Source organism: Paroedura picta, chromosome 4, assembly GCF_049243985.1.
Source record: "Paroedura picta isolate Pp20150507F chromosome 4, Ppicta_v3.0, whole genome shotgun sequence".
In the NCBI taxonomy this organism is placed as follows: Eukaryota; Metazoa; Chordata; class Lepidosauria; order Squamata; family Gekkonidae; genus Paroedura; species Paroedura picta.
The window spans coordinates 54,854,016-54,872,502 of record NC_135372.1 but is presented as its reverse complement, the minus strand read 5'-3'; the positions used below and the strand labels follow the sequence as shown (position 1 = coordinate 54,872,502).

The 18,487-nt window shown below is 42.9% G+C and overlaps 1 protein-coding gene across 1 annotated transcript; it reads left to right on the top strand.

The window, feature by feature from the left end:
- Positions 1-1,073: 1,073 nt before the first annotated feature.
- Positions 1,074-18,361, top strand: RTCA (RNA 3'-terminal phosphate cyclase). Its single transcript, XM_077332879.1, has 11 exons — positions 1,074-1,583; positions 2,507-2,607; positions 5,622-5,765; positions 7,706-7,829; positions 8,531-8,589; positions 9,989-10,130; positions 12,085-12,209; positions 14,708-14,766; positions 15,740-15,834; positions 17,174-17,278; positions 17,737-18,361. Exons 1-11 carry the CDS (start codon positions 1,089-1,091, stop codon positions 17,833-17,835), a joined length of 1,548 nt encoding a protein of 515 aa, XP_077188994.1. The 5' UTR covers positions 1,074-1,088; the 3' UTR covers positions 17,836-18,361.
- The last annotated feature ends 126 nt before the right edge of the window (positions 18,362-18,487 follow it).

Sequence of the window (18,487 nt, the reverse complement as noted above, 5' to 3'; positions counted from 1 at the left end):
GCACTCTGTGCACCCACTAGCCAACCAGGAAGCGGAAGACTGCCGCGCCCCTGCTGTCCACAGCATTCATTCAGTGGCTGAGGGGTGGAGTCGCTTTGTTCGGAAGGGCCGGGATAAGGTCGTCGAAGTTACAAGGGAGCGTAGCCAAAGCTGGAGTTGAGGAATGCTGCGCAGACGCCTTAGGGCTTTGCTCGAGGAATTGCAGAGGAGCGGCCTTCTGCCTGTCCCAGCAAAAGAGATAGGCTGCGGTGGCATGATGCACCAGCACTGCCTGGGAAGTGCAAGCATAGGACGAGTCGATTGCCACGACCGGCTGCTAGTCTGAGTGGGCATTCATCAGTCGAGGTCAGTGCTGCCTACTCAGGCTAGCAGCGGTCCAGACTCAGGTCGAGGTCTACCACCCGCGCCTTTTAAATGGAGAGGCTGCTGGGAATTGAGCCTGCCAAGCATTGATGGTCTGAAGCAGCAGAACAAATTTTGAGTTCAATGGCACCTTAAAGACCGAGAAAGATTTCTTCAAGGTGCAACCTTTCATGTGCATCATGCCTGTGTATGCACACGGAAACCCACGCCTTGAATCAGTCTTTGTTGGACTCAAATTTTGGTCACCTATAGGTATGGTTGAAGAAGTTCTGTTTCATGATATCTGAAGAAGTGTGCATGCGCATGGAAGCTTATACCTTGGATAAAACTTTTGTTGGGCTTAAAGGTGCCCCCGGACTCCAACTTTGTTGGGCTGCTTCAAACCAACACGGCTCCGAACCTGAATCTATCTAGTTTCACTTAAGTCACAGTGCCGCTGCAAAACTTGCACACTGTGGGGTGACCTCCGATCGGAGTCCCCTTACCTGCGTTTGAGTCCAATGGCACCTTTGTCGTTTTTAAAGGTGCCATGGGCTCAAATATTCTTGTTGGCCTATCCACTTGAATCCACTTACCTGAGTGTAAGTCTCAGTTGGGTTGCATTTCAAGGAGGCCTATTTAGGACCGCATTGTGTTGCTGCTTGGTTCAGTGTGGTGTCGAGATTAGCTTTAGGGCAGGGCTAGTCAACCTGTGGTCCTCCAGATGTCAATGGACTACAATTCCCATGAGCCCCTGCCAGCGCTTGCTGGGCATCCCTCCACCCACTCCCGTAGCCCGTCAGAAAGCCTTCATCGCACATCTCGGCGTCCTTTTCCTTCCCCAAGTAAAAAGCACGGCGTTTGGACAAATAGTAATATTCGCACCTCCAGAAAATCTTCCTGGCGCTATTTGTAAATCGGTTGGCTCGTTATTCCCCTTCTGGGCGGGCCTGAGTGCTTGTGCGACTCGTGGATCCAGCGTCGCTGCGACGGCTGAAAGCCAACCCGGCTCTGCGGCTGCTCCTCCTCCGTGTGGCGAAGCGGAGCCAAGGGGAGGCGGCGCTTCCCGGCCGGGGCTGCCCTCGCCCTTCGCCCGGCGCTGCAGCGGCCTGGGGACGCGCCTGAGCTGCCGCGGCTTCCTACGACGTGTGCGCGGGGCTCAGCGCTTTCCGCTTTGCCAGCGGCGCCGCATCATGGGCGACGGAGACGAAGTGGCGGTAGATGGCGGCATTATGGAAGGGGTGAGCTCAGGCGCGGAGGGAGGCTGCCGGGGACCCCATCGCGCAGGCCTCAGGCCTGGAGGAATGAATGGGGTGGGGGTGGGGGTGGGGGTGGGGGGGGCCTTGGGGGAATCGGGGCTTGGTCCTGGCGGGAGCCGGGTTCTAGTCGCAACTCTGACAAGGGTACCCCGGGAGGATTTGAAGAACACCCCTATGGGGGCTGATTTCCCCCAAATACGTCCTGCCCTTTTCTAATAACAGTGACCTACTTCACAGGGTTTGTTGTGAGGGCAGTCATACTGCTGTAAAGTATTTTAGGAGGCTCAACGGACGTGAGTGCAGCAATAACATTTTGGGAAAGAAGCATAGGATGTCAGGTTGTGGCATCAGTCCTGGGGACCTTAGCTGCTTAATGAAAAGTGAAACAATGGCAAATTTAGCCATTGTTTCCCTTGTAATTAAGCTGTGATTGCTCAGGAGTGAGATAAAGATGTTATGCAGATATCTAAAATCTTACCTTTCCTTGATTAGCCCTAGTTTATATGACCCCTGGTAAAAGAAGCTCTGAGTGGCAGCCCCTGTCCACAACAAGGCACAATTGTAGTCTAATTGTTAATGCCCTGGACTGTAGTCCACACATATCGGATAATGCACTGCCATTGTGCTTTTGCAGCTGGGTTTTCCTGTGCAAAACAGGACAATCTAATTCTAAAGTGCATTATCCAACCTGTGCAGAATGTCAGCTGGAGGGCTAAGGTTTGAATCTGCTAGCTAGGTGACTTTAGGTGAGTTTCGCTCAACCTAGCCTTCCTCATAGGTTGCTGTTGTGAAGAAAACATGGAAGCAGGGAGATTGATGTTTTAAGTTCCTTTGGGCCTTCACTGGAGAGAACAACGACTTATATTAATGTCTAAATGATAATTGATCGACCCTTCTCTTTGCAGGGTGGCCAGATCCTGCGTGTTTCCACTTCCCTGAGCTGCCTCCTCAGAAAGCCCTTGCGAGTGAAAAATATCCGAGCTGGCAGGAGTCAGCCTGGCCTTAGGTAATTGTCAACAGGGCGAACAAAGCTTGGGGGGGGGGGGTTTGGGAGTTTTTTGGTGAAATATTGGAAATTGATTATAGAACATCACAAGCTGACAAGTGTCTACACCAATCCTTTTCATAGGCCTCACTGAAGTAGTAAACCTGTATCTTCAGTGGTCCCCAACGTTTTTATCACCGGGGACCAGTCAACACTTGACAATTTTATTGAGGCCTGGGGGGGGGTAGTCTTTTGCCGAGGGACGTTGCTGCCACCTGAGCCCCTGCTCCACTTGCTTTCCCACCGGCACCCCACTGGGGGGCACTGCCAGTAGCAGCTGCACAGTGCTATGCTGAGGGAGAAATCCCAGCCATGGTGGCCACTGGAGAGCACCAAAGGTGAGCTGATGGCAGAGTGGCAGGGCAGCCCCAGAGGCAGCAGCCAGGGAGGAGGACAAGGAGGAGCCACGGCCTGGTACCGACTGATCCGCGGACTGGTACCCGGTCCCCAGACCGGGGGTTGGGGACCACTGTGTATCTTGACTGTACCACATCAGTGACAGTGTCTGTCCTGCTTATTTCCATTTAATCGAATGTTTATAATAACATAACACCTGTAGTGTAGTATATAATTTTGTAAATAAATATATTTTAAAAATATACCCATCTACCTCTTGTCCTTCACTCCTTGTGCTTTTCCCCAGTCTTGTCAGCAAGTGTACAGAGGTTATGAGCCTCAGCATATGTCAGTGGCTTAAAAGTAAAAGCTCCTTTTTGTAAGCTAGAGGAGAATCAAGCATGGAGGAAAATGTTCTGACCGTTTAATAGATGCACACAGACAGATGACACTTGAAAAGGGTTCTGTTTCTCAAGGCTGTTGTTTTTTAAGCAGAGGATGTTATTAACTTCCAGGACATGAACATTTTCAGCTGTCCACACATTAATCCTCTATTAAAATGATAGGACTTCTTTTCCACGCTTGTTAGCAACCCTAAGGAAAGTTGTTTTCATCCCTGTCTGGAAATGAATCCTACCATAGGGAATCCAGACCAGTGGCTGTTTAATGCTGTTTAAGATGCCTTTCACATAGACACCCCTTTTCCCATTCAACAACCTCATACATAGGCTTATATGATCAGGGATCACATATATATCTAGTGAACACAACAATGGCACTCAAATCAGCTGATCACTCTTAAAAATCAGCAGTAAATGTTTGTTGGAACTTCTGTGAATCTCCTGAAAAGAGAAATTACCTTGGCATTAATGTTCTGATTATTTGGCAAAGCGCAGAGAATATCTGGATCAGACCTTTCAGTTAATCCATCAACAGTCTGTAAGAAATATTTCTGTTTATGAGACTGATAGATCAGGCACCAGAAGTCTGTTCAATTAATCTGCTGCCCACAGATGCAGTCTATTTGAGACTGGTGTTTAGGCATGTTTACATTTCCAAATATAGGAAACTAAAGGCTGCTCATTAAGAAGAGTGTCTGGTACCATTGGAGTTGCAAAAATGCTGTGACAGTTCTTTCCTGGGAGGGAAGGAAAGGAATGCTAGAGTGTTATTGTAATGGCTTATCCAAGATCTGCTCGCATGCAGGCCAACAACAAAATCTTTTGTGTCAGTCACTTTTTGTGAAGGAGGGGTGAGTTGTAATAGTGCCCCTTTACACTTTTTAGCTACCACTACAAAGACACACGCAAATGGACTAGCATTTCATCAGTCCCTCTCTGACTGGCAAAAGCACCATAGCATACTTTCTGCTAGTCTCTTGATTGCCTAGGGTTGGTGTGGCATAATGGTCAGACTAGAGTGACCCAAGTTCAACTCCCCACTTTTCCATCCAGCTCACTGGGTAACCAGAGGCTGGTCACTTTCTATCGGCCTTGTCTACATCATAGGACTGTTGTTAGGGTAAAATGGAGGAGAGTGCATGCCACTCTGAACTTTATGGAGGAAGGCGGAGATAAAAATGTAATAAACAGGTAACTTTGCTACTGGTAGCCCAGTAAATAATAGCTTCTCCTTCAGTGGTGGTGGTGGTGGGGGGTCATCCAAACTAGTTAAGTCATGCCATCTCTCACTCTAGGCAGGGCTATGTAAATTTTTGTATGCCTATCCAGGACAGAGTGAGGTAACCCTTCCTGTTTGAATAGCCCCCGCTGCTCCTGCCAGTCACCAGAGCTTAGTTCCACTTACCTGGGAATTATTAAAGTGAAAATCAGAACAAAGGCAGGAAGATCTCACTGATCTATATGGCAGGAGATTCTTCCAGGAAGGTTCTGGATCACCCGCAGGAGAAGCCCTCCCAGTTGGATGCTTTGGATAGAGGAGATGCTGCATCAGCTGGGTCTGAGGTTTTAGATCCCTCCTTGGGCTTCCCAGTGAAGGCAGCAATGGCATGGGCTCTCTCCTGCCCGACAGGAAAGTGTCAGGATGACTAGAGGTTCAGAGGAGGCCCTGGCAATGGCACATGTGGAGTTCTTCCCCTACTCTTGGCTCCTTGTCTCCTCTTCCTCCTCCTTCTTCAAATAGGAGCTGTCGAGAAAAGGCCATCACCAGCCTCAACTACAGTTTGGAGTCAGTGGAGATGCTCATCCTCAATCCAAATCCATCCTGAAGGTTTCTTCTCTTTTGTGGGGATGAAGCCATGCAATTCTCCCACTACAAAAAGGAGGAAGAATGAGTTTTTAACATTTGTGTTAGTGAACTTGACTAATAGGTCAAGTTCTAGTAGTTAATAAAGTTGTTAAAGTTACAACTTGAATCTCATGATGTTACGGGAACGGGGCCATTTTATGTGTGGAAAGTCACCCTAACTCTGACCTGGAAAAACATATAAAAACTTCCATAGCTTTGTGTGGAGCGTGAGAAGACATGAACTTACCAGATTTGGATGACTTTGCCCTGCTGGTAAGTCCAATGTTTCAATCATCGACTCAGTACCCGTGAAAGTGACACATGGTAGTAATATGCTTTGTGATGAATGACTATTGATAGGCTCCATTTCTGTTCTAATTCTGTCTTTGAAGGCCTCAGCATCTGTCAGGATTGGAGATGGTTCGACACTTGTGTGATGGGCAGCTGGAAGGTGGCAAAATTGGGTCAACAGAAATCACTTTCATTCCTGGGAAGATCAAGGGTGGAACCCATGTGGCAGACACCAAAACAGCAGGGTATGTGCGTGGGTATTTATTACACTACTATAGCAGTTTATTCTGAAATAAAAGAAACAACCTTTAGGGACTTACTGTTATGGTAAGGAAACTCTAACTTTACTCTATGAGTATTCAATACTGTAATGAACTTTCTAAAACTAGCCTTGTGTTGGTAATCTTGGTGGACAGTTATTCCCCATACAGGGCCAATAAGAATCAGGCAGACTTTAGTGGCTGTTGAATGGCCCTGCTGAGTTACAACACACACAGAAGACTCATGTGAAGGCAACTGGCTGCAGATCAGTGCATTCTGTTTATTTTAGGATACATTCTGTTCACTTACATCAGCACCATCCCACAAAGGCAGATAACCTTATAATCAATAAACTCCATAAATAGAAAATGATAAATATAATGTTCTATAAAGAGCAATAAAAACATACTTTAAAAACGGAGGCATCTAAAAACCTAAACCAATGTTTAAAATGGGAAATAGTTAATAGTGCACTCAGAAACGATCAAAAACAACTTGGCAAAAAAAGTAATTAAAAAATCCATCAAAGGGATTCTAAAATAAAAGATTTTGCCAGCTGCAGGAAGGCCAGATTTTGAACTTCCTGAGGCAGGAAATTCCATAAGCTGGGGCTTATCACTGGAAATGCCCTGCTCCATATACTGCAATATCTGACCTCCCTCATCAAGAACACATGGCCAAGGGGATGAGATTATGATTATAACTAATGGACTGGCTCATAGGCCTGGAGGTTGCCCTTAAAATATTATGGTCCCAAGCTTTAAAAACCAGTGCCAGTACTCTAAATTGGTCTCAGAAATAAACTGGTAATCAATGCAGCTGACAACAGAGCACAGGAGCAATATGAGAGTAGGGATAAGCACAAACCAGAAAAATGTGATTCCTGTAAGTTTGTGGTGGTTGACTGAACCATGAACCAAACTGAAATGGAAGGTTGTTGGCATACTGAAGCAGTTCATGGTTAGTAGTCCTACAAACCCCGTTGAAATGACTGCAGTCCCTTTAAATAGGGTTTGCAGAAAGTCTAAAAAACCGCTGAGGGCCTGCACAAAAAGCAGTGAAGAACAGCCAAGCAGTGGTGAGGTGCTGCCCACCACTCAGCTGTTTCTTTTTCTTGTGAAATCCAGTTAAAGGGTTTGCACAAGAAACTCAGAAAAACAGCTGAGTAGTGGTGAGGCACTACGCATTGCTCAGCTGTTTCTGCGGGAAACAAAATGAGGGTTAAAGAGACTCAGAGTCCCTTTAAGCCTTTGCGTTCAACTCTTTCCATTAACCTCCACGAATCACCAAGAACTACTTTAAAAGTTCATAGAAAACTGTGAGTAGACCTGACACAAAACTTTAGTTTGCAAAGCACAAATCTTGCTTCATGGTTCAATTTGAGCTTATCCTTCTTTGGCAGGGTCCAGTCAGAATCCTTACTGCTAGTTTCTACCATTTCAATGACAGACTCAAGCAGAACATGTTGCAGTACTGAATTTGAATTTATTGTTGAAGCCGAAGCCATAGCAGTCATGCAAACAAATAAAGCATTAAAACAATAAAATGAAAATATATGTACGTATAGTGAAAATATATACATATAACATGTTGCCATAATCTAATATAATTAATCAACTAGTCTGACTTTATAGAGAATGAGAGAGATGGACTTTCCTTTTAACAATAAGTGGTAGGTTTGGTTTATTAAATGGCATCTACAGTTTTCTTTGCTATCCCCAAAAGACTCCATCCTGTGTTTAGATTTTGGTCATGTGTAAATGTGCGTAATCACGTAGTTGAAAGGCAATGATTAGCTCTTTTATCAGTTGTCAGTGTGAGTATAAACCTGACACTATGAATAATCCTATATGACCTTTGCACGTGTCATCTTATCTTAGCTGCCTAATAAAGCATTTTTGTCTCTTTCACATTCCCACTTCAGGAGCGTTTGCTTGTTAATGCAAGTAGCAATGCCTTGTGTGCTGTTTGCAGACGCCCCTTCAGAGCTTCGTTTGAAAGGTGGCACTAATGCAGAAATGGCCCCCCAGATTGACTATACAGTGATGGTAAGGGAAGGCTCGCTTGCCTGAAGTTGGCCTTTTCAATCTCACAGGTCCAGTTAACATTTGTATCTACTGTTGCCTTACAATGAAGTCCGGTCTTGGTGTGAATCTGACAGAGACCACTACGAAATGATTCCATGAGCAGAGCCCGCAGGTCAGAGATTAGTTATTTGTAGTGCATGGCCTAGAAGGGGATGGGGACAGGAACTCTGTTCTGGATTTCAATAGTTTCCTTTCCTGCTCATGTGGAAGTGATTCTTACTTGTTACAGATGACCAGTTAAGAGGTAGCTCCTGAAACCAGGCAGTTGTATGTTAAAGGTTTTAACCCGATGTTATGAGTGCATTTTTCTTCAGTGTTGGGGCTTTCTATGCATTATACTTTATATATTGTTCAGAGATAATGTGCTTCTACTTTATCCGTGATGTATGAATACTGAAATATATGTGAATGTAAAGAGTAGTGCTTATTCCTGCTACTAGTAGTAGTAGTAGAATGGGAAAAGAGGGCAAAGGAAAATGGCTACACTTAAAAAGGGGAGCAAAGTTATTTTCGTTTACTGCCCCCCCCCCCGTTACTAAGTGATTATTAGGCTATTTGATATAGTCATCTTCCTACTAAGATGTTTTCTTCCTAGCACATTACCAAAGGAAAAGATCTTTTACTCAGATCTGTGTTTTCCAATCAATCTCTTTACTCTCCAGGTCTTCAAGCCAATGGTTGAGAAGTTCAATTTGACTTTGGACTGTGAGATCAAAAGGAGGTAAGCTGCAGGGTTGTGTGACCTCAGACCATGAGTGTTCACTCGAGATGACAAATTAGGATTGTGGCAGTGCAATTCCACACATGCGGGCACTATTTTGAACTCACTGATTTAGAAGGGCATTACATTATTTAGGATTGTACTTTGGGTTTCATTTCCCAGTTGTTTTAAAGTGTTTGCAGTTCCAGGGCAAAGGACAACACCAGTATTTTGGAGATAATACTTGATTTTTTGCCAGCAAACTAGAATAACATAGCTTTGGGAAGAAAATCTAATGGTACCTATGATGAAGGAAGTGGTAGTTTCTCTAATTCAACTTTTAAAAGTTCTGAAATTAAAGCATAGATTGTTTATGCCTTAATTTTTATGCTTTGCTTAGACAGGATTACATTGCATTGTTTGATTTAATTGCATCATAAGTCATGGGTGCTCAGGGGGTTACTACAATTGTAGGCCGTTATAATCCCTGCCATAGTGACTGACAGTGTCCTGTGCTTGTAAAACTGTTTCCAGTTAGGTGAGATCAAGAAGCAACTCTTTCCATATTAGAATTAGGTTATTTTATTCCAACACTGCAGATATGTGTGTTAGCAGTGGCAGAAGAAGCTATTCCTAAGTAGCAGGCACTGATCCTCCGTTCAGATACTAATACCAGGTGTAGATTGGTCACCTTGGAATTAAAATGGCCTTAAATGCCCTTGTGTGACTTGGATTACAAAAACATTTACTAACCTGCTGATGATATGCATCAAATTGTCCATCCTTCCAGTTTTGGGGAAATTTTCCTTGTCTGATCACATGGGGAAATTTCTTAGTTAAGACTACAGATTAGGAGAACTATATATTGATAGCCTGATTTTGATTGCTATGGCAGAAAAATGATTTAAAAATATCAATAAAATATACTATTAGGAGAGTTCTGACAATGCTGATATCAATTGAAGGGCATCTTGTGTTAGTCATGAACTGCTAGGAGCCATTCTGAGTCAGATTGCTTCTCTTTGTTTTGTGAGGCAAAAGCCACATACACAACTCATGTTGTTCATGGAACAACACCCAGGCTAGAAGCAAAAGATTTAGGTCATGTTCCATGCAATGTTTAAATTGCCTTTGACTTTCTTGTGTTATTTACGTTAATACCCGATTGCTGAGTGCCTGAGAATAGTCTGTGCTGGACCAGATCATCCACTTTAGCCCCAGATAGACCTCGTTCTCATAGAGGTGGTCAGCCGGTGACTGGTCTGTACCATTTCTGCCTGAAAAAGCAGGAGAGTGGGTGATACTCTTCCACGCCAATGATAATAATCCCTCCAGATTGAAAGAGAAAATGGCTCTAGAGTGTCATGATTCGATCTGTATTGCTGACAGTCTAGTACTGTTCAATTATTGTGCTTAACAGGGGTTATTACCCGAAGGGAGGTGGTGAAGTGATAGTCCGAACGTTTCCCGTTAAGCAGTTGAGCCCAGTCAATTTAACGGATCGTGGCACTGTGACCAAGATACACGGACGAGCCTTCGTGGCTGGAGCCTTGCCCATGAAAGTAAGTGTTGGTCATAACCTTGGGAGGGGCCGCATGTGCTAAAGCAGACATTGTAAATCAGGGTTACAGCATTCTATTAATTGTATTAGCCAGTCTGTTAAAAATATTAGGTTGCAATCCCAAGGAACTTTAGCTAGCAAGCTAAGAATCATCTCATTCAACATGATATTATACTGGGCTTTAACTTATATGGTCAAGGCGGGTTACACCAAAATGGGAATGAGAAATGTAGAAGCAACGTGTCTAAGGTTTAGTGAGTAGGGCTCAGCCCCGTACACCTGTTTGCAGAGCCATAGCTCCAGATTTGAGCTGCAGACACATGCTGTTGGATATTGCGCGATCACTAAGCTATAGCAGTCACTCACACCTAGATTGTTTGGTTCACACACCCACCTTGGTGTAAGACACTTGTTCTCTTGTGTAAGACACTTGTTTCCTTGTCTACAACCTGAGACCCTGGAGCAAGCCTCTCTGTGATAATAGCTAAATTTAACCTGGTTTTGGTCCAATGGACTTACAGCTACCCATCATAAAGCAGAATAAAGCTTTATTGAAATAAAAAAAGCTTTTAAATGCAGTATTATTTCACTGGTAGGTGCATACACAGAAAATAATAGACTCAAAACACCTTTTCTTGGCATACTAAAACATCAAAATCAGAGAAAACCTAATTAAACACCAAAAGATAAATTATACTGTACAAACCAGAGCTTGTCCCTTCTGCATTGACAAACAGTGACTGACACAGAAAATAATATAACTAGCTGTCTAGATATGCTCACTGGATAAAGTTTTGGTGACATAAATCTTCCTAGAATTTTAGCAAATCCATTCTAAGGCAAGTAGCAGAACTCCATACAGATGTAGCAAAAGGGAAAGCAAGCAATAGGGATGGGCGAAGGATATAGGAATAGCAATATGGCCAATCAACATGAAATACATTTTATAGAAATAACAGACCACAAGCCTTTTACCAATCCTTGAGCTGTCATTGAAGAATCTTCTGGAAAAAGCACAAGTTTCTCTCCCTCCTCTCTTCAGGCAGCTGAAACTGGTGAGCTAATTAGCAGAAGTGAGAACTAAGCATCCATGTTCGGGTAAGGGGGGTGGCTGGCACAGCCAACACCCGCTCCTTAAGTGGAACTTGACTCAGAAGATGGCTTCTGTCTTGAAAGCACAGGACAATCCAGATGTGAATATTGGCTTCTGTACAACTGATCATACAGTATCCAACAATGTTTGGCTGCAGCCCTGCTGTCGTGCAATACGTTACTTGGTTGCTAGGAAATCCCTTTGCATGAGCCAGGAAATCACTTAAGAAAGTCACTGTTCTCTCAGCTGCAGAGTATGGAATTAACAAGGCCAGCTTCCCTTCTAGGGTGGCTGTGTGGATTATTAAACTGAAGTGCTTCAAGTGCTGTATTGCCCAGCAGAAGTGTGAAGGATTAATAGAGTGGCTGTAAACACATTGCAAGAACATTTCTTTGGTTAGTAGTCACAGCTTCCTGGAATATGCTGCAAACCTTCCATGGAAGCTGGAAAGCACCTCTTTACAGGTGAAAACCTGGGATAGTGAGTCTGCTGCTTCTGGTTCATGCATTTAGCCATGTCCACAGGCAGCCCTGGGGAGCAGTTATCTGTCCTTTCAGGGCAGACACTCAGGTACCTGCAGCTGTATTTGTAAATAGCCCAATCTATCACATTTCCTTTAGCTTATGCTTGCTGAAAGATAGGTGGTGACATTTTGAATTAGAGGAAGCTGGCAGGTGGCTTTGAAAGGGAGCCTTACATTGGGTACACTACAGTAGTCCAGTCTAAAAGTTATCAAGGCATGAATTACAGTGGCTGACTCTTTGTTCTGAAAAATGGGCATCTGTGTCAGATCTTTCTTAAATGATAACTGCTGTATCATTTTGTCTGTAACTGCTGGATCATTTTTGCTTGCTGCTGTTAGTTAGCAAAGGACATGGCGTCGGCCGCGGTGAGGTGTATCAGAAAGGAAATCCGGGATCTCTACGTCAACATTCAGGCTGTTCAAGAACTTGAGAATGAAGCCTTTGGAAGTGGAAGTGGAATAATGTGAGTAGATGAGCCCTGCTGGCAGTTCTGCTCAGTGGACAAACCGGGCAACAGCCTTGGCTTCAAAGTGGGCTATTCTAACGGAAGTACCTGATGTTGAATTACTTAGATTTAAACAACTGTAATGAGTTTTCGTGGGGCAAGTTCTGCATATAAAAGAGGGTGAGTGTGTGACCTGTATATAGCTTTTTTTGTTGGAACTGATGTAAATTAAAAAATACTAAACCAAGTTTGCATAGCTGAAAAACAAAGAAGCATTTTACTTATCAACTTCATCTCTGGCATTCTTTTTAATCCATACCGTCCCTAATATAAAGGGGTACAAATGTAGTGTAAAAATCAAGGAGACCAATTTTTTTTCTACAAATAAAATGCACACTTTACAAGGCTACCAGAGCTTCACCTTCAGAATGCAGCACTTCAGAAACCACTCCAAACGGTCTCCAAATTTTGTGTCTGGCCTATCAAGGGGTACGGTGGGCTGAGACTAGGCAAGTTCTGGTGCGTGGATAAGAATGACCATTGTGTGGCTTTGGGGGAGATAAAATTCCCATCTGTTTGTGTTCTTAGTTACTGATTCAGAAATTAAATGTATAAGCCAGTTATCTGTGACTCTCTAGATTTACGCTTCCTAACAAAAAATTGTCAAGAGAATATATTGAGTTTTTTTCCCTCCTGCAATGAAATCATGTTTGATACAGTGCTTCTTTTGGTGTTGGTATCCATTCATTCAGTTGTCTTGAAATGAGAGCTAGTTGCTTCGTGCATCTATGTATTTATATGGTATGATAACACCTAGCTTTCTGTTTAAAAAGAACACTCAAGGCTGCTAACAAATACAAAACGCCATGACTAAATACAAACCAATGTTGAAACACTTACTAATAAAGCAGCCTAAGGTTGCAGCTCCTGTTCAAGGCCTAAGCAGCCAGGGGGCAGAGCTGACCAAGGGGGAAAGCTCAGCTCTTGATAGAATGTTTTCCCCAGGAGAGAGAATCCCATTATGCTTCTTTGTGGGAAAATATGTTTGTTTTGTTACAGTCTCAGTGGCTTAAGGAGGCGAACCTCTCCTATCTGCCTTTTAAACTCGGCATTCCATTCTTATCTGAGCAGATTTCATCTCCATCAGGCCATTTTGAAAGGTCATTTCCCCCTTTTGGTTTGAAAATGTCATATTTTTCTGTGCATAGTAGTTTTCTGAATATGTAGAGTCCCTCTTCTTGATTGTCAGTCACTTTCATTAGCCACACAATTAGATGCAGCAATAATCTCTTTTAACTCAAAGGCTTGTGGATGCATGTAGGTCAGCCCCCTGCCCTCCCCCTTGCAGTAAATTTAAACTGAGTTTCCTTGTGACATTGTCCTGCTTCCACTGACATCCTTGATTCTCCCAGGCTCTGCTGCAGGTTTCCTAAGCCAGGGCCCATTGCAATGCATATTAGAACTAGACTGCACAAGAAAGTCCAGCGCAAAAGCACATTGAACGTGCATAACCCTGCATTTGCAGAATGAGCCCCGGCTTTGGTATGCTGTTTTCTGGAAGGTCATATCAAAAAGGGGTTTAGGAAAGTATGGAAGGGATGGATTTCTGCAGTTCCCCAACACTGTGTTTGGTGCCATTTCTCCACCACCACCACTTGTAGGCTTCTTCTTTTTTTTAATCTATATTTTAGGGCAAAAAGCCAGGTGGGAGGGGAAATTCTCCCCACCTCCCCAACCATCTTGAAATCTGAACACAAAATTGATTCCAGAATTACTCTGTCCCAAGTGGTCAGATCTGGAGCACTCGAGAGAGTTTTTTGGTTAACAATTTTTAAAATTAGTTTTGAATGCTTTGATATTTATTTGTATATGCCTTTTATTGATGTTAGCTGTCCTGAGCCTATTCTAGGGAGAGGCGGCCAATAAATATAGTAATAAAGGTAAAGGTAAAGGTATCCCCTGTGCAAGCACCGAGTCATGTCTGACCCTTGGGGTGACGCCCTCCAGCGTTTTCATGGCAGACTCAATACGGGGTGGTTTGCCAGTGCCTTCCCCAGTCATTACCGTTTACCCCCCAGCAAGCTGGGTACTCATTTTACCGACCTCGGAAGTATGGAAGGCTGAGTCAACCTTGAGCCGGCTGCTGGGATTGAACTCCCAGCCTCATGGGCAAAGCTTTCAGACGGCTGCCTTACCACTCTGCGCCACAAGAGGCTCTTATATAATATAGTAATAAATATAGTAATATGGTAATAATAATAATAAATCTCTATAGGGAGGCATCTGCATTGCTGAGGATGGCTTTCCATGCACAGCAGCAATCTCAGCAGACAATTGTCCTCAATGTAGAAGCTGCCCTAAATTCTTGGTTGGATTTTGGCCTTTAATTTTTAAGAGTTGATTTGGGCCCAGAATATCTGTCAAGTTTGACCCTTGTGTTTTTCCAGTGCCCAGTATGGGGTGCATTCTGTATGTGCATGTTTTGATCTGTAACAGCTTTTTCCTCCCCTGTTTAGCATTGTTGCAGAGACTTCTACAGGCTGTTTACTAGCCGGTTCATCGCTTGGTAAAAGAGGTGAGAATTCTGCTATTGCAGTGAGGTTCTTATTTATTTATTTATTTATTTACTTACTTACTTACTTACTTACTTACTTACTATATTTCTGTACCGCCCTCCCCGGAGGCTCAGGGCGGTTTACATCAAACATAAATAATACATGGAACAGTCTAAAGTCAAGCTGTTTTCTGGATTCTGAGATTTCATCCCAGCTTTGAATACATATTTTCATGCCAACTTTGCAGGACTTAGATACATTTAATGATGACTTCTTATTTTTCCTTATTTGTGTTTTCCTTATCCAGGCAGCTGTGATTTACTGTGAGCCAGTATGGTGTAGTGGTTAGGAGTGCGGACTTCTAATCTGGCATGCCGGGTTCGATTCTGCGTTCCCTCACATGCAACCAGCTGGCTGACCTTGGGCTCGCCACAGCACTGATAAAACTGTTCTGACCGAGCAGTGATATCAGGGCTCTCTCAGCCTCACCCACCCCACAGGGTGTCTGTTGTGGGGAGAGGAATGGGAAGGCGACTGTAAGCCGCTTTGAGCCTCCTTCGGGTAGGGAAAAGCGGCATATAAGAACCAACTCTTCTTCTTCTTAATAACAACTGTCAGTAAAATCCCACATTTTTTGAGGTTTGATTTATAATATACGTCCAGTTCACAGGATTTGTTCTCACATGTTAACTGTAATGTGTAAAATGGCTATTTATCACATGTAGAACCTTTCTCTTCTATCTCCAGCTGAAGATGCGGGTCCATTTGAGACAAACTTCTATATATGTAGTTTCTACTTGTTGTGGACGAGAAAGATTGTGCCTACCAAATGTCTCTTTCCTTCCCCTCCTCCCCCGCCCCATCCTTCTGAACAAAGTCCTGCTATGTTGTAAATAGCATAATGTTGCAGTCTGCGGTTACAGTTTTAATTTATTAAAGAGGCAGTCATACTTGGGAGCTTTTGCTAAATTTCTACGTACTTTTTTCACCCAGGTAAAACCTCGGACAAAGTTGGAATTGAAGCTGCCGAGATGTTGCTTGGAAATCTTCAACATGGCGGAGCTGTGGATGATTATCTGCAAGACCAGGTAAGAATTGGAGCATGAGAAATATTTAAATCTCATTTTAAAGTACCCTGTGTTTTATGCTCTGGTTGGGTTTTAATGCCATATGATGATGTTTTATGATTTCAATATATATGGCCTCGGACAGGTTCCCTGGGGAAGTAGCATAGAGGTTACCAAATAAATACAGCAGTTCTCTCACTTAGTAAGGACTGCAGAGAGAAATCAGAAGAATCATTCATTCTTTTCCTATAGATTGGCATTTTGGGAGTATATTACACCAACATATGAACTGTTTTTCTTTTATTTTATGAGCACAAATTAGCAGATAAAATAATGTACTTTTGATCTATAACTATAGCTATACATATTTTAAAAAAACCCTAACCCCAAAATGTGTATGTATTATGCAAATTAAAGTTTGCATAATTTATTCTCTTCATACTAGATAGCAGGGAGCTAAGGTAGGGTATTCATGTTCTCTTTCATTACCGTATTCAAGCTGTTTTCTGGCTTCTGAGATTTCATCCCAGCTTTGAATACATATTTTCATGCCAACTTTGCAGGACTAGAATTGTGCCTTTTAAAGAAACTGAAATCTGTGGCTAATGCAAAGCAGCTAGGGCGCTATATACATCGCTTGCTTCCCACTTTGTCATTACAATCTATACAATTAATCAAAAGTACCCTAGCTATGAACTACATCCAGATAGCAAAGATACCTTTTAAATGATTCTTGGCGACATTTTCCCTTTGAAATATGTAGGCCTAAGCTTGGAATACTAGGTTAAACTGGTAAATGTAGATTTTAGTCACTTCTTTGATTTTTAAATAATGTTCTATTATGATTTACCTGCACTTCCAATAAATAAGAATGAACAAATATTGATGGGCTTAATAGAGACGACATATGTAAGGGTCAAAGATGTGATGGCATCCTCATGTCCACCATGGGGGTGCCACCACCCTTTTAAAGTCATTTAAAAATGCTCTGAGAGCCTGATTGGGCCTGCAGTGCTCTTATTCCACATCTCTGTGCCTTGTTCTAGTGTTGAAGCAGCTGTGGGGGACGGATGGGTGTCTGGCCATTTTGATACTTGCTAAGGTGCAAAGGGGGAGCAAGAATGTCTCAGCCTGTTGTGTTTCATGCCCAGTCACTATTGGGCCTTCATGGTCATCAGTCCGCTTCGGCACAGAGGGCGGTCTATACATTCAAATAAATACATCAATAAATGGGGAGGCCGTCATGTCTGGTTGATCTTTAGAGCTCATTGATGAGGAAGATTGGTTTGATTTTCTTTAGCTGTCTGGAGAGTAATATGATGTCACTAATGATTATTCTTCATTTCCCCCACTTCTGAAGCTGATCATTTTCATGGCTTTAGCAAACGGGGTCTCTAGAGTGAAAACTGGACCCATTACCCTTCACACACAAACTGCTATACACTTTGCAGAACAGCTGACCAAGGTGAGTATTTATTCAAGTCCACTGGCAAGTCAGTACTCCCAAGTGGGTCCTTTGCCTAGTTTAGCGGCAGGGTTTTGGTTCTGCAGTGCGGTTATTGCAGCTGTGGAATGTGCTGGTGTTTCTTTCCCATTTTGGTGATGTTTCTGTGAGATGTGTGCTATATTGTGGCTGTTTGGACTGCCTTGACTGCAGGGGCCAGAAAGGAGATAAATCCATATTCCCAATATATAAATCTTAACTAAATTCAAACGACAGGTGGAGACCCTTATTTTCCTTATTCAGGCTTTGAACATCTGAGTTTTTGGCTGCCTTGTTTTCATAGTGCATTTTATTATATCAATTTTTTTAATGTTCTGTTTTTAGAGTTTTAATATTGTTAACTCTTGCCCACTGCTCAGAATGATTTTTCAAATAACTGTAAAGTTGTTTGTTGAACATTTCAAATAACTTCATTGCAGGCCAAGTTTACAGTGACAAAATCAGAAGATGAAGAATCATCCAAGGATGCTTACATTATTGAGTGCCAAGGAATTGGGATGCTAAATGCCAACTTGTAGCATTTCTTCTTTTTTCCAAAAGTCTCTGGGATGAATTGCACTCCATTTCAACTGACATGATTGAGAGGGAAAATGGGGGCTGTGATGAGTAACTGGTTTGAAATCATTTCGACGAAGATTGGCTATTTTTGCTCGTTACATTTTGGGGGGTGAAAACCACAAGTACAAAGGACGATATGAGATTCCAAAAAACATCAGAGCAGCTGGTTAACTACAGATACAGTAGAGCTGCAGGGGGAAAAAAAAGATTATTTCAGCTTTTAAAAATGATTCTGCAATCCTACTTGTCCCCTGTGAGTCCCCTGTGAGTTTATCACATGAAGTCACAGGGAAAAAAATCAGCTGGTTACCCCTTAGATTTATTTCTGTAGCTATTTGTTGCTTGATGTCAGACAAAATAATAAAGCTATCTCAGTGAACTATAAATGCATTTGCTTGTTTCTATCAGTGAATGGGCAGAGGTTTGCCATTGCATTTATTTCAGGTAAGAGTACTGTTTTATGTTTCATTTGTCAGATTTTTCAGATAAGGGGTGTAACACAACAGGGGTTTCTGTCCATCCCAGAAACCATTTTGTACCATCCTCTTCTGCATTTTGTTAATATAGTACAATGAGGAATTTGTTGTTTCACCATTTGAGAAAATAAAACAG

Bases quoted from the DNA above. Each gene is read 5' to 3' on its own strand.
- RTCA (XM_077332879.1), top strand. From the start codon at position 1,089: ATGAGCCCCTGCCAGCGCTTGCTGGGCATCCCTCCACCCACTCCCGTA. The intron at 10,131-12,084 runs GTAAGTGTTGGT...TGCTGCTGTTAG, and splicing joins CTGGAGCCTTGCCCATGAAA to TTAGCAAAGGACATGGCGTC. The intron at 17,279-17,736 runs GTGAGTATTTAT...ACTTCATTGCAG, and splicing joins TTGCAGAACAGCTGACCAAG to GCCAAGTTTACAGTGACAAA.